Here is a 13591-nt window from a genome sequence, read left to right on the forward strand (position 1 = left end):
CGGTCTATGTGACTTTTGCTCTCTCAACTACAAACTTTCTTCCTCTCTTTTTCTCAATCAAACACCATTTTTTCCCTCTTGAACTGGTAAGTTTTCATAATCTTTACAAGTATTTTTTTTTATATTAATAATTTTCTTAGGGTGTATTGATGTTTGTCAAGAACACTTCTTGCAATAATATTTTTAGTGTATTGATGTTCTCAAGGTTTTTGAGTGAAAAAGTACTATTCATAATTAAAAATAATAACTATGTATACATATTTGAGGTCTCTTGTTAGAATTTTGTCTTAGGCCAATAATTTTATTGAGACTCTTTGATATATTATTGTAGTTGAACTAGTTGGTGACAAAAATAATGAAGCTCCTAATAATTCTACATCCCAATCTCCAATTTCAACTGGAAAAAAAAAGTTTTGGGGAAGAAAAAAAAACTTATTCGTCTGAATTGAAAATTGATGAAAAGATGATTACTGCCCTGGAGTTATTGATTAAAAAAATAGTGCACCTACATTTGAAGAATATATGGAAAAATTAGATGAACTTGGATGGGAAGAATCATTATACAGTACATGTGTTAGTATATTTTGTGAAAGTGTCCGCTACAAAAAAGCATGAATGACGTTAGAGGTTCACAAGTTAAAGAATTGGATTAAGGTTATTGAAAAAAAGATAAGAATTCTTTAGTTTTTCTAATTAGCCAAAATATATGTTAGGCGTTGATAATGTAATACCTTATTTATTATTTTTCGACTAGTATCTATCATACTTATTGAACTTTTTGATATTATATTGTGCCTATAAAATATTTTTTATTCGTGATTTTTTTTTATGTTATGCTTGATGATTATGATTTTTTTTTTAGTCAAAAAGTAATATTTTTTGTTGAAATGAATTTTTATAACAATTTATTAATATAATGTTTGATTTCATATGCACATTCAGATATTAAAAACAAACAATAATCATTCAGTGTTCAGATTTGGAGACCACAGCTTAATATATAGATGTGTATTCAGATCTAGATACCTAGCTCTTAATGCATATCTTAATATTCAGACTTGTATTCAGATTTAGAGGTCTTAATCTTAATGAAAACAAATGAGGCCTTAAAAGACAATCTAGTTTCCGTATATCCTCAATCAGTTGATCCAACGATGAATGATAAATAGATATGGAAAATTTACCATCCCGAAAGCTAAATATTAATTAACTAATGACCGTAAAGATTTTAATACTCTTTGTTAATATTCATAATTATTACCGCTAAATGTTCTTTCTGTTATAATATCTTTACACTTTTTTTTGAAGAGACATATAAAAAGAAGGAAAAATTACTTAAATACACAACACTTCTTTGCCTATTCTCAATATTTCCCTACTCTTTTACTAAAATACAAAAATCCCTTATTTCCCCCAATTCAACTTAACCGGATACTTTATTAGTTTAAGTATCCGCCCGTTATTAATTAAAGTATCCGCGCTGCTATATTATGCATCCGCCCATTAATTAAGTATCCGTGCTACTAACAACTTAATAATTTAAGTATCCGCCCGTTATTAATTAAAGTATCCGCGCTGCTGTATTATGCATCCGCCCATTAATTAAGTATCCGCGTTGCTAACAACTTAATAATTTAAGTATCCGCCTGTTATTAATTAAAGTATCCGCGCTGCTATATTAAGTATCCACACTGCAATATTATGTATCCGAAAAACACTAAAAAAAGGAATTTTTGGTAATTAATGAAAGAGTAGGGAAAGGAAGTAATTTCTTTCTTATACTATGTCATTTACCTAATTTTTACTAAAAAGAATTGAGAGGAAATTCTGCGTTGGGCCTAAGATGTTAAAAAAGGTCAAGTTCAATGTCTCCTTCGAGTTGATTGTTTATAAGATGATTTCATTTATTTTTGGGAAAAAAACATTAATATGATTTTATATATTTTCCTTAAAATTCATTTTCGAAATTTAAAATTACAATCATCAATTTTATTTATTTTGGGAAAAACATAAATATGATTTTATTTATTTTCCTTAAAATTCGTCTTACAAATTTAAAAATACAGTCGTCAATTTAATAATACATTATCCAAATCAAACTACAACAATTATAGAACTAAATTTTAAAATAATATCCAATTAAGAAGAATATTCAATGTAAAATAGTATATGAATAACGATCCACCCTGAATACTTTTTTGTAGTTTAAATGCGATAGTATAATTGTTTTGTTTTGAAAAGATCATTGGATCAGAATCTTAATAAGACAACATTTCTCTTGTCCCAAGATGTAAAAGGATGTCAGATTCAAATGTCGTCTTCCGTTAAAAAATCAATTAAAAAAAAACTCAATAAGCAAAATAAAATAAAATATTTAATTAAAAAAATACAATATTCAAACCATAACTATCACAATTAAGTAAAAAATTACAACCATATTTTTTAGTGACTGAAAACTCTTTTTTTATTTACAATATCTTTTATTGTAGTTCTAAACACCAACTCTTCCTTTCCAAGTATTTTTACATTTCTATAACAAGCCAATTTTCTCAGCGTCGTCTAATTGATTTCAAAGTGTGTTTCTTTGTCTTCTTCGTCAAATCTGTCAAATAACACTTGATAGTTTATCACTTCTTGGATTTATTGAATCTTTTTGAAGTTGTTGACATAGTCATATGATTCTGCTTCGCCAGTCGCATCAATAGATTCCTTGAAACAAACTACTCAGTCACCTTACCATCCTAACTATGCTTTCTTCCATACTTCTTTTTGTTGTTGCGTTGCGTTATTGCATCGAAGAAATATCTGCATTCCTAGCTGCATTTGCAAAATAATAATCCAACATATCCTGTTACTCACCTTCCTCAAAGATATCATCATCTAAGTTAGTAAATTTATTTGGGGACAAAATACTACTACCATCAACTTGTAGTTGCAGTATAGAAAAAGAAAAATAATTCCATCTTCTTTGTTTTTTTATTGCTGAGTTTCCTCCTTATGCATGAAACTTGAAGACCATAGAGTAACAAAGTAGAGGAAGAACAACTATGCCTCAACGGCGGCTCAGTCCCAAACAAGTTGAGGTTACAAAAATAACATTAATCTATACTTGAATTAAATTAATAATTATTACATCAGAGGGGCCAAATTTCAAGCCCTAGACATAATCCAATAACTATAAGATGATCAAGAGAAATGATCTTCGCAATGGATGAAAAGAAAAAATGAACTGTTCCTAAGAAACTTAAAAGCTTTGACAAAATAAGTCATTCTGCAGCTTTAATCCATATGAAATGCATACATGAAAAAGGTATGTGTGGTAATTTCGTCACTCTTTAACGTAGAAGAATGTAAAAGCAGAACTCCGCGCCTTGAAGATTGATATACAACGTTAAGAACCTAGAACAACGAGCGGGTAAATGTCAGAAACGGGAAATCTGACTCTAGAAGAACATGTTTCGTATTGGATTGAATAACTTACTAGTGCTTCCCATCATGGAATTGTGCATTTTTTGATGACTTGAAAGTTTCTAAAAATTCTTTTCCCTTATGCAGTTCTTGTTTCTGCCTAGACTTGTCCCATTTGTGCTCTGCAGCCAGTATCTCTATTATTCGTGGCAGTGCACGTTGTGCAGCATCAGTGTCAAGGAAGGCAAGACGACATCTTCTAGCTACAAAATCTACAGCGGATTCACAGTATTCTTCCCGAGCACAGTATGCAACCTCAGCTTCCAAGAAAGGGTATCCATGAGCCAGTCGTTTTCCCAGATTTTCGTTCTGCAATTCAGATCAATCAAATTAAGCTTGGAAACTCATAGTAGACATGAAAATGCCCGAAAATAACTACCTCACTAAATGAGTTTGAAGTGAAGATTAAAGAGCTAATTGAACAACTTTGAGATAAACTACTTAGAAAAAACTTCTTTTGGCAAAAAAATATGAAATAGAAAACTGTGTTTGAAGATTTCTGAGCATTGTGAGTGTAGAGAAGAAACTTTTCTTTGGGACACAAACCACAGATTTTTTAGAAAGGTAAGCATTCAAAGCACATTATCATAAAACAGTTTTGTTTCAATTTTTTTTGCAATAACTTTTTGGAACAACTTAAATGAACAAGTTCTCAGGAATTTATTTTTTCAAGGTTATAAATATCTTCCATGATACACCTTGGAAAGATCCTGAAATCATATTGAGGGACTGAGACTTCGTGTACATTTTCGTAAAGTATTTTCAAAATGTGCTAGACAAATTATTGAGAAGGGTTTTTAAGCCAGCATGTTCAATCTATCTTTGCATTTATCATGCATCCTATTCAACAAGTTCTGATTCATATTGACAGTACAGGCTTCTCAAGTAGTAAAAGTTCTTACTCCAGAGTGTTACTCTTTCATAACATAGGAAGCTTTTATCAAAAATCAAAATCTACTCCTCATGCAAGTGTTAATGAGAATGAATGTTGATTCAAAGTTAAGATGCTCCTCTAAAATAATGAATTTCAAGTTCAGAGTGACTCAGATATTCCTCCTCAAATCCACATTCATGAATAGACACATCCCTGATTCTATTCTAGGAGACCCGTACATATCAGTCAATGACAATAGAAATACTTGCTTCTTTATTGATTCCCAGAAACTGGCATTTCATGCAATCTACAATAACTAAGCAAAAAAAGATAGAAGAAGTTTGCAGATACCAGAAATTGCAAAAACTACTTTAAACAAGTGTCTAAATCAGCAAGCATGTTCTGCAGAACGCATTTCTATGTTTGTTTTTGTTCTGTTCATGCATTATTATAGAGTAGATTGTATTAACAATGAGCTACCTTAAGAAGCACTTGACATAAAATGCATTAAGGTTAAGTATAAAGACATCTAGCCAAAGAACCAGAAGAAAAAGGAACAATTGTAACTAAGAAGGAAGCAAACCTGAGCAATAGCAGCCACTCGTTCAGCCAATGCACCATATGCATGAGATAGATGTTTAGCGGCAGCTGTGTCCATCGCTCCTGGAACAACCTTCCCTGCATGAGACCTTTTCATGCGGACATATTGTTGAGCAAGTACCGTAAAAGATGCAGGATCCCATCCATCTGCACCTACGAGTTGTAGGTTGTATGTCAAGCATTTATTTGCTGGGTTCAATTTTCCAGATTTTATAGCCACATCAACCGCATCTTCTGCCATGCTGAAATGAGACAAAACTTTAAAATGTTAATAAAGGAGACCAAAAAACTTTGGAGATGTTCCATTTTAAATTGTGTTTGGATTTAGAACCTTTTTTTTTTTTTTGTCTTCGCAATAAATGCATTTATTTGCATTTTTTCAGAAAACACTTGTGTTTCAGATTCAGTTTTTTGGAAAATGCTTTTGGTTGTCTTTTAGAAGTATAATTATACTCGCAAAACTTTTTATGAGGCTTTCATATGGGTGGATATTTTTTATATAAAAAACAAATTGATATCATGGATTTTACAATTCACACCAATGTGTGAAAAACCATCATATTCAATAAAAAGTTTATTAAACCTACTAAACATCTTTCAATGTTACAAATTATATCTCCTAGTAGTGTCTTTTATTGAAGAAAAGAAACAAGTTTCCGAATTTAAAGGAGAAAAGACTATGGTTCAAATTGCAATTCACAAAAGCTGAAAAGAGGGCACCCAAAGGAAAAAAGGTTGACCCACTGTTTCTGAAACAAAAAGCACCCTCTCTGGTTCTTTTATATAAAGTAGCCCAAGCTTCTTTCCATATTCAACAGAATTGCACCTCTAAAAAACAACTTGGGGCTGCTTTCTGAACAAACAGGCCTCTTTTCCATATAGAAACACCTCCTCGTCTCACAAGACAACTAGCATTACCCATTAGTTCAGATATTATAAGTTACCTTCTATACGTAGTCCATTTTCCACCAGTAATTGTTACCAAACCAGGATGATCTTCAGTGACAACATGATCTCTGGAGATGCTCGCCGTACTATTTGCCTTGGGATCAATTGCTAGAGGGCGGATACCACTCCAAGCAGATAGGACATCAGTACGCCGTACCTAAATTTGAAATCTAACATCATTCTCCATAGGCAAGAAGGACACTATAGGTGACATATAAAACAAGAAAAGCTGTTTAAACTGGTTTGGTTGCCTTCATGGAAGTAGGGAAATTAAACAGTCAAATACAGGATGTCACGATCTTACAAATACTGAATGAAAAAATAAGTAAACTGTTATAGCAATAACTGTGTATGACAAGCATGCTCATTGTATAGACAACTTCGATGCTGTTCACTAAACAAGAAATAAATCCATAAGCCACTGAGATATTTAGATTCATGTATCGAGCATGCCTGTGTACGTAGGAATTGTATCCCCCTCATCATAGAGAGTGTCACCACAGACATATCTACTAACAAGCAAAGCTCCTATGACTCACGAACAAAAGGATGGAGCTTTCTAATTGTCAAGAAGTTCATGATATGCCTCTTAAATTCATGTTATTCATAAAGGCCTTTTTCTTCTCTCTTTTTTTGCTTTGACCTTTCTCTGCCCCATCTCTCTCAAATTTTCCTAGGGTCAAACATTCTCCTCGTAAGATTTCTGGGTTCTCACACAATTTGTTGGCAACTTTATCACTGGAGTTGTTGATATTAGTCACTAAGTTTTCCTCATTTCGTCAATACAATCTTTTAACACAAAAAAGTATGAATAACAAGCCTACACATTACTCCAAGGGACTTAAAGCTCAGCTTCGAGGAAGAAGTTTAGGAATCAAACAATAAAATCAAGGGACACCATCATCCACTGTTGTAAGTTGAAATGCTTCACCGCATAAGTACAGTTTGACCACAGCAGTAGTACTAATACCATCTCACAGTAGTTCTGCAATCTACTTGTGAGATTAACAATTTGCCTCACATAAGAAAGAGCACATATATTTGTTTTATCAAATATGAATTTGGCACGTAATTCTTTATGCAAATATAGTTTAGATAACAAGAAGATTTTTCAACACTATTACATAATATACAACAAACATGTACAGTAAAAAAAGTCTACTTATGGAACATGTTGGATAGCAGTGATGCAATACTAGACCCCTTATGGGAAATGGTCTGATCTATTTATGCACTTGATACAATATACATCAAACTCTTGACTTTTTTTATAAGAACAATTTACATCGAACTCTGACTTAACTGATTGTTTAGTCAATAATCCAATATATAACCTGGAAGCCACTAATGGCTAAAAGACAGTATACTGAATATCTCCTACACATTTACTGGAATAGCTTAATAAATTTCACCTTAATCCAAAAACTTAAGAAATTTCAGCTTCTTTACATCGACTCCGTTCAATGAAAAAGCATAAAAACCAATTATGGGATAATAGTTAGCTCAGCTTAAAGTGATAGAGAAATATGCTATTGATCAGGATAGTAACATTTGAATTCGATATCAAGCCAAAACAGAGATCAAGAGGCAAAAAGTGGTCACAATGTAGACCTTTTTTCCAGATGCCTAATGAGGAATAATGATTATATAAATATTTGACTTACAGGGATTTATATTAGAGGCACTCTATGATATTAAGAGAAAAGAATAAAAATCAGGATTGTTAGTAATCAACACACCTTAATATTAAGATAATCAGAGATGGCATCCAAAATGAATTCGATCTCATTCTCATGAGGTTCTGGCAGCATCGTTATGCTGGTGTTTGAATCAGTGGTACCAGCTACTGTTCTGCCCAACCATGGAAGCATAAAGACCACTCGACCATCCTTAGTTTTAGGGACAATCAAGCCCATTCCGTCTGGAGAATAGTAATCAGGAAGTACAATATGTACACCACTACTGGGACAAATCATGGGTTTTGCATCTTTATCAGCTAACACCCGTACAGAATCACAAAAAGGCCCAGCAGCATTAACAACAACTTTTGCATATGCATCAAACTCCTTCCCTGTCAGAAAAGGAGAGAGAACTTAGAGGCAGATGAGTGAACATGAACAAAAGGAGCAAACCATTAAAGGAGAAATTAATACATAGTACTAAAAGCATTTTCTAATCGCCTAAAAGTTGAACAGAGATTCATGCCAGAGTGACTTGCCTTTGTTGGATCAAATGCTTGTTTAAAATTGATATTCCCACCCAACTCGAAAAGATTTATGCCAATTTTGGAAATGTTTGTCAATAACACCTCTACACAAATATTTTGACTCCACAAAAATAGGGCAAGAAAATTCACATATGACCAGATATATATTTTGAAACATGATAACTCTAAGCCAAGCAACTTGTAAAAATTATGTCCGAAGCATCTGCTTATGTGATTGGTAATTAATTACCAATCTTTGATACTAGAACAGCCTCTTCACTCATGAGTCCAGCTGTGGACCACAACAAAAATATTTTAAGAGAAAGTTCAAAATTCTCAAAACCTCAGAAATCACTACACTTAAACCACAGGAGAAAGAAGAGATCAATAGCATCACGATGATCCCGCATGACAAATATTTCGAAGAAATGACAAAGGTTCAAAGACAAGCATAATAGATAATTGTACATACATGGAGATATAAAATGGGACTTCTAGGAGCAAGTGATACAACACACGATATCTTTTATGGTCACCCGTCCCCTTTTTGTCGTCTTGAGTAACTTTCTGCCATGTTTAACTACAACTCTAGTCTAGGTCCAAGGAAATGGGAAGCTGAAGTGTCAGCACCTAATCTGTTCAAATGTTTATTGCTTTATGCACAGTGAAACTATAATTTTTTCACAAATCAAGATATTGGAACTCTATTTATCAACCTTAATCCTTCCACTAGGATTACAAGCTAATTTTAACCACGGAACTGAGTAGGAACACAAATTCTACAATAAAATTCATGAAGTACCTGACAAGTTATTCCGAATACGTGCACCAATTATTCTACCATCACCCTCATCTTTGAGAAGGGATACAACTTCTGCATGGTTAAGCACAGCTGCACCAGCCAAAGCAGCAGAGCATGCTAATGCAACATTGAGGCGTGAGTCATTCATTTGTCCATCGTAATATACCACAGTTCCCTTCAGAGTTTTATCTTTACCATTTCGTGCGAGGGTAGGAAACAATTCAACAGACTCTTGTGCAGAATAATACCTAGACAAATGCAGTAGGTGTCGCCCTGCGACCAAATCATACATTTTCAGGCCGGCCCAGTAGTAGATCGCGTCAAACCAATCAAAGCACGGAGTCATGCAAGGTAAAGCACGACAAAGGTGTGGAGCATTGTCAATGACCTGTTTACGCTCCTCAAGGGCATGGAAAACTAGCTTTAACTGCCCGTAATCCAAGTTGAAAACTGCTTTCTCCAAATAGCGAACTCCTGAAACAAGAATCTTAGTATAAGCAGTTTGCACGTCTTAGATAAAAGAAGATAACTGTGACAAATGAAGGAAAGCTTCAAGCAAATATCTAACTACTCCCTCCATTTCAATTTGATTGTCTGTTTTGACTTGACCCACAGTTTAAGAAAGTAAAGAAGACTTTCGAATCTTGTGGTCTTAAATGAAAGATATGTAGAATGTACCAAAAATTCCCTTTAATCCTGTGGTCTTAAACATGCAATATGTAAAATTAGAATTAAAGAGTTACTAAAAATGGAAAGAGGCATTCTTTTTTAAAGGAATAAAAAGGGAAGTAAGATAAATAAATTGAAATGGAGGGAATATTAATTAAGAGGTGTCTCAATGAAGAAATCAAAAGGGATCCTCTAAAATTTCCTAGTGCAGTTCTTCACATCATCTTAAGGGTCAAGTGAAGTCCAAAGTCCATTCTCAACCACTAAGCATTTAAGGTAGTAGTTAGTACAAAGAATAACAGTTTAGCCTGTCGAGCACTCACTGGATATAGCATTCAAATCTTAGGAGTGGTCTTATAGAAGACAAACAATATAATTTTATGTGAGAATCTTAACTTTCTTTTCTTTTTTTTTTTTGCCTTTCCCAAATTCCCTGGTCGAGATGCAGACCTATTATGTGTTAGGAGTTCTAAAGGGCTAATGGGTAATGACTAATGAAAATTGCGTGGAGACAAAGCGCCTATTGCAAAGGTTTTACAGACATTTTCCTGCGGCATCAATAAATGTTTGAAGCATCTTATACCAAGCAGTGTCATTTGAAAAGAGTCTTGACTGTTCTTTCATTGAACCTATCCCAAAGACAATCCAGAGCTAAGGATACATCGAGATTTTTCGCGTATTAGTTTGTTCTGGAGTACATACAAAGTAAAAGCAAATGTATTAGCAGGGAGACTTAAAGATGATGAATTATCCCATATTACATTTCAGAATGCCTTTGAAGAAAGAAGATGAATCCTTGATGCTATACTGATAGCAAAATTATTTTTTTTTGATGAAGTAAGTAGATTCATTTAAAGGCATCAAGAAGATGCAAGCTTTACAAGGATAGATCAGTTAAGGTCACAAAAAAGGATTTGTAGCCTCTTTCTAAACTATAGAGCTAACAAAATCCAAGAAGAGTTCTAAATTATTTACAGAGGTCAATTTGGACCAACTAAAAAGGCAAACTATACATCTGCCTCGCAAAAGATTTCTAGAAGTTGAAATTCCATCAAAACATCTTTTGTTCCTCTCTGTCCATAAACACCAAAAGATAGCACCAGGGATCATCATCGACATACTCTTGATGGCTTTGTCAACTTCCCGTGAACTCCAACTTTCAAGAGCATCCCTAACAGAGAAAGGCATGACCCAGGAAAGACCAAAAAAGCAACAAAACATATTTCAGAGGTCTGAGGCAGCTGGGCAGTGCAGTAGCAAGTGGTTGACACTTTCTGTGTGCTTGTGGCTGAAATAGCATCAGTTAGCAGGCTGGAATTTCTTTTTGGAGAGATTATCCTGTGTGAGGCATGAGTTATGCAGTGCAGTTGAGACAGTGGGTTTAAGATTAAGAAGCATAGAGTAAGGATTATCGTGCAACTTGGATACCTGGGAAGCTAACGGATCATTTATCTGGAAGTTTCTAATCTAGATATTTGTGAGAATGGAGCATCAACAAAGAGGGAGAGCATGGGAAAGGAACCATCATGGTGAAATATTTCATCCGGTACTATGAAATTTTCCATCTTATTGAATGCTACTCCATGAGGTTTCTTTAGTAGTTAAGCTCCTTCAAGGGGGATAACTGGAGACCCTTTGTCTTGTCACTGTTTCTTTTCATACGAGAGGCATTCAGTAGACTCATATAGAGGATAGTTAAAAGGAATTTTATCCAAGGATTTAAGGGTAGGTGAGAAGGAAATGAAAGAAAAACTATATCCCAATTATTTTTTGCTGTTTGCATTCTAAGTTTGGGCCATAGACTACGTAGATTTGGTATCTCTCTAAAGCTCTAATATGGTTCGCTATCTGCAGATTAGCAGAAATCACACCATTGTGCATTTATTGGGGTAAAAAGTTTGATCCAGAACAGCAAAAGATCTTTTTGTTTCACTCATCTACTTTTCTGTGCGGATCCAGATGATTGCTATAGTTGTCCCGAATTAGTTTGGGATTGCAACATATTTGATTTCTTAAAAGAGGAAATGCCCTTGTGTATAGATGGTTGGGATAGTTCTGTAGATGATTGTGTTGATCCAGTTGCATACTAAGAACATAATTTTGCCACCGCCATGGTATGATATTGTTAAATTATTGACTATAAAAATTGGTGATGACTTTGATTTTGATAATATCTATGCAAGGAGCCTGAAAACAACAAGATTGATTCCCTTAGGAATGAAACGGGAGGCTTAATCACTTCGATTAAATATTAAGAAATCATCGCAGCCAAGTAACTATTGAGCATACTAAATTGATGATTTTAGTTTTCCTTCTGCTAAAACTCTTGAGATTCTTAAATGATAAGAGAAACTTTCTAATTCCTTCTTATGTACCCTGTTGATGAGAGATGCATGTGTATCCAAGATCCAAAATCAACATTACAAAACAAATTCAGTTGGATAATACTTTAATAATTCTCTCACAAGGCCTTTCTCTTCAATCCGAATTTGCTGTGACATTGCCAACTCAGTCACACACAAAAATAGTGCCTTGAGTAACAATGTTCCTAACATCAAGATCCCTCCTCATCAAGGCTCGCTCCCAGAGTTTTTAGAAACATAGACAAAAAGATTTTTTTTAATGAGCAAGCAACAATAAACAAAAAGATTCTTAAGGAAAGTTTTCGTAAACCAGACTAAATCAATTTAAAGATTTCATTTTGAACTTGTCATTAGTGCCACAAACAAGCATATATAGGGTATGACACTGCATAAATACAGTGTCCCAAAACTAATGCTGCTACAAGATTCCCAATTTTAAAGTTCCATCTTGTATATTGTCCTGAAACAATGTCCACTTTCATAAAAGGGAAAATAATGCTCAACACACTCCTCAATCCCTTTTAAATATCTTTTTTGATGAACGTGGTGTCCTCGACTAATTCCACGGGATACCTGCCACCTCCCACCACAATCCCTTATCGAAAAAGACAATTTTTTTACCTTACTACTACTGCACCTCAATCACAATTCAGTTCCAATCAACTATATAAATCCTCCATATCCATAAAAAAAATTCCTCTAATTTGACTATTTTTCACAGCTGAATGTGATCATCCTCTTACTTCAACGCTTTAAATTAACATGAGGCCAGTATACCAAAACCACCTGTTATAACAAAACTGATGAAAAATTTAAATTATAACTAACCTCCATGAATTAGCTTAGTAGACCTTGAAGAAGTACCAGATGCAAAATCCTCGCGCTCAACCAATCCAACTCGGAGTCCTCGCGTCGCAGCATCAAGAGCAACACCGCAACCCGTAGCACCGCCTCCAACAACGAGTATATCAAGAGGATTAACCAAACTAGACCCGATCAGAGCCGCTTCCTGAGTATCCCGTGGTGGTACGACGGCGAAAGGATCAGCAATTTTCCGGCGAAAAGTATCGAGTGCGGTAGACTTGTCGCCGCGATCGTTTGAGGAGAATGAAGGCTGCCGCACAATTGTGTATGCTCCGCCGGCTATGGCGGCGATAGCGCCGAGACGACGGAGGCGAATTGAGGTGGCCATACGATGGTGTAGGTAGAAGAACCGAAGATGGAGGTAATAAGTTTTTTTGAAGATTGAATTGTTTTTGTTATTTTAAAAAAGTTGCATTGGGAATCGAAAAATAGTATATGTACCCTCTCAAATGACTAAAATACCCACATATGTAAAGTTATATATTTGTTAAATTTCACAATTTTTGGTAATGTTAAGATTCTTTCTATTTTAATATAAATAAAATATAAACATAGAGAAATCTTTTAAAAGATTTTTGTCAATATTAGATTAATAATCTTAGGGGTGTTCAAAATTCAACCGAACTCACTAATTCGAATCGACAAAATGTTGCTATAAATTATTAATTTTGACGGTTTGATAATTGTTTCAATTTTATTTTTTATCAAGTTATCAATTTTGTAATGATTTATAATTTTTTAAATGGATTGACCGATAATAGTTGAGGAAAATCTTGTAAGTTCATTATGTTTTACTA

The 13591-nt window shown here is 34.1% G+C and overlaps 1 protein-coding gene across 2 annotated transcripts; it reads right to left on the reverse strand.

Moving 5' to 3' along the window:
* Positions 1–3093: 3093 nt before the first annotated feature.
* Positions 3094–13180, reverse strand: LOC125837228 (glycerol-3-phosphate dehydrogenase SDP6, mitochondrial). Of its 2 annotated transcripts, XM_049516383.1 has the most exons (7): positions 12759–13180; positions 8899–9372; positions 7630–7961; positions 5887–6047; positions 4926–5184; positions 3482–3777; positions 3094–3399 (listed from the first exon to the last, which is right to left on the reverse strand). In XM_049516383.1, coding segments are annotated over exons 1-7 (1887 nt in total). In that variant the 5' UTR covers positions 13123–13180; the 3' UTR covers positions 3094–3398. The 2 variants fall into 2 exon arrangements, with proteins under 2 accessions (XP_049372340.1, XP_049372339.1); XM_049516382.1 differs by having other exon boundaries at positions 3366–3777.
* Positions 13181–13591: the final 411 nt, after the last annotated feature.

This window comes from Solanum verrucosum, unplaced genomic scaffold (genome assembly GCF_900185275.1).
Source record: "Solanum verrucosum unplaced genomic scaffold, falcon-dt-bn FXZP01000165.1, whole genome shotgun sequence".
NCBI classification, from domain to species: domain Eukaryota; kingdom Viridiplantae; phylum Streptophyta; class Magnoliopsida; order Solanales; family Solanaceae; genus Solanum; species Solanum verrucosum.

Bases quoted from the DNA above. Each gene is read 5' to 3' on its own strand.
- LOC125837228 (XM_049516383.1), bottom strand. From the start codon at position 13,122: ATGGCCACCTCAATTCGCCTCCGTCGTCTCGGCGCTATCGCCGCCATA. The intron at 6,048-7,629 runs GTGTGTTGATTA...TTTCAAATTTAG, and splicing joins CTGATTATCTTAATATTAAG to GTACGGCGTACTGATGTCCT. The intron at 3,778-4,925 runs GTTTGCTTCCTT...TCTGAATTGCAG, and splicing joins GAGTGGCTGCTATTGCTCAG to AACGAAAATCTGGGAAAACG.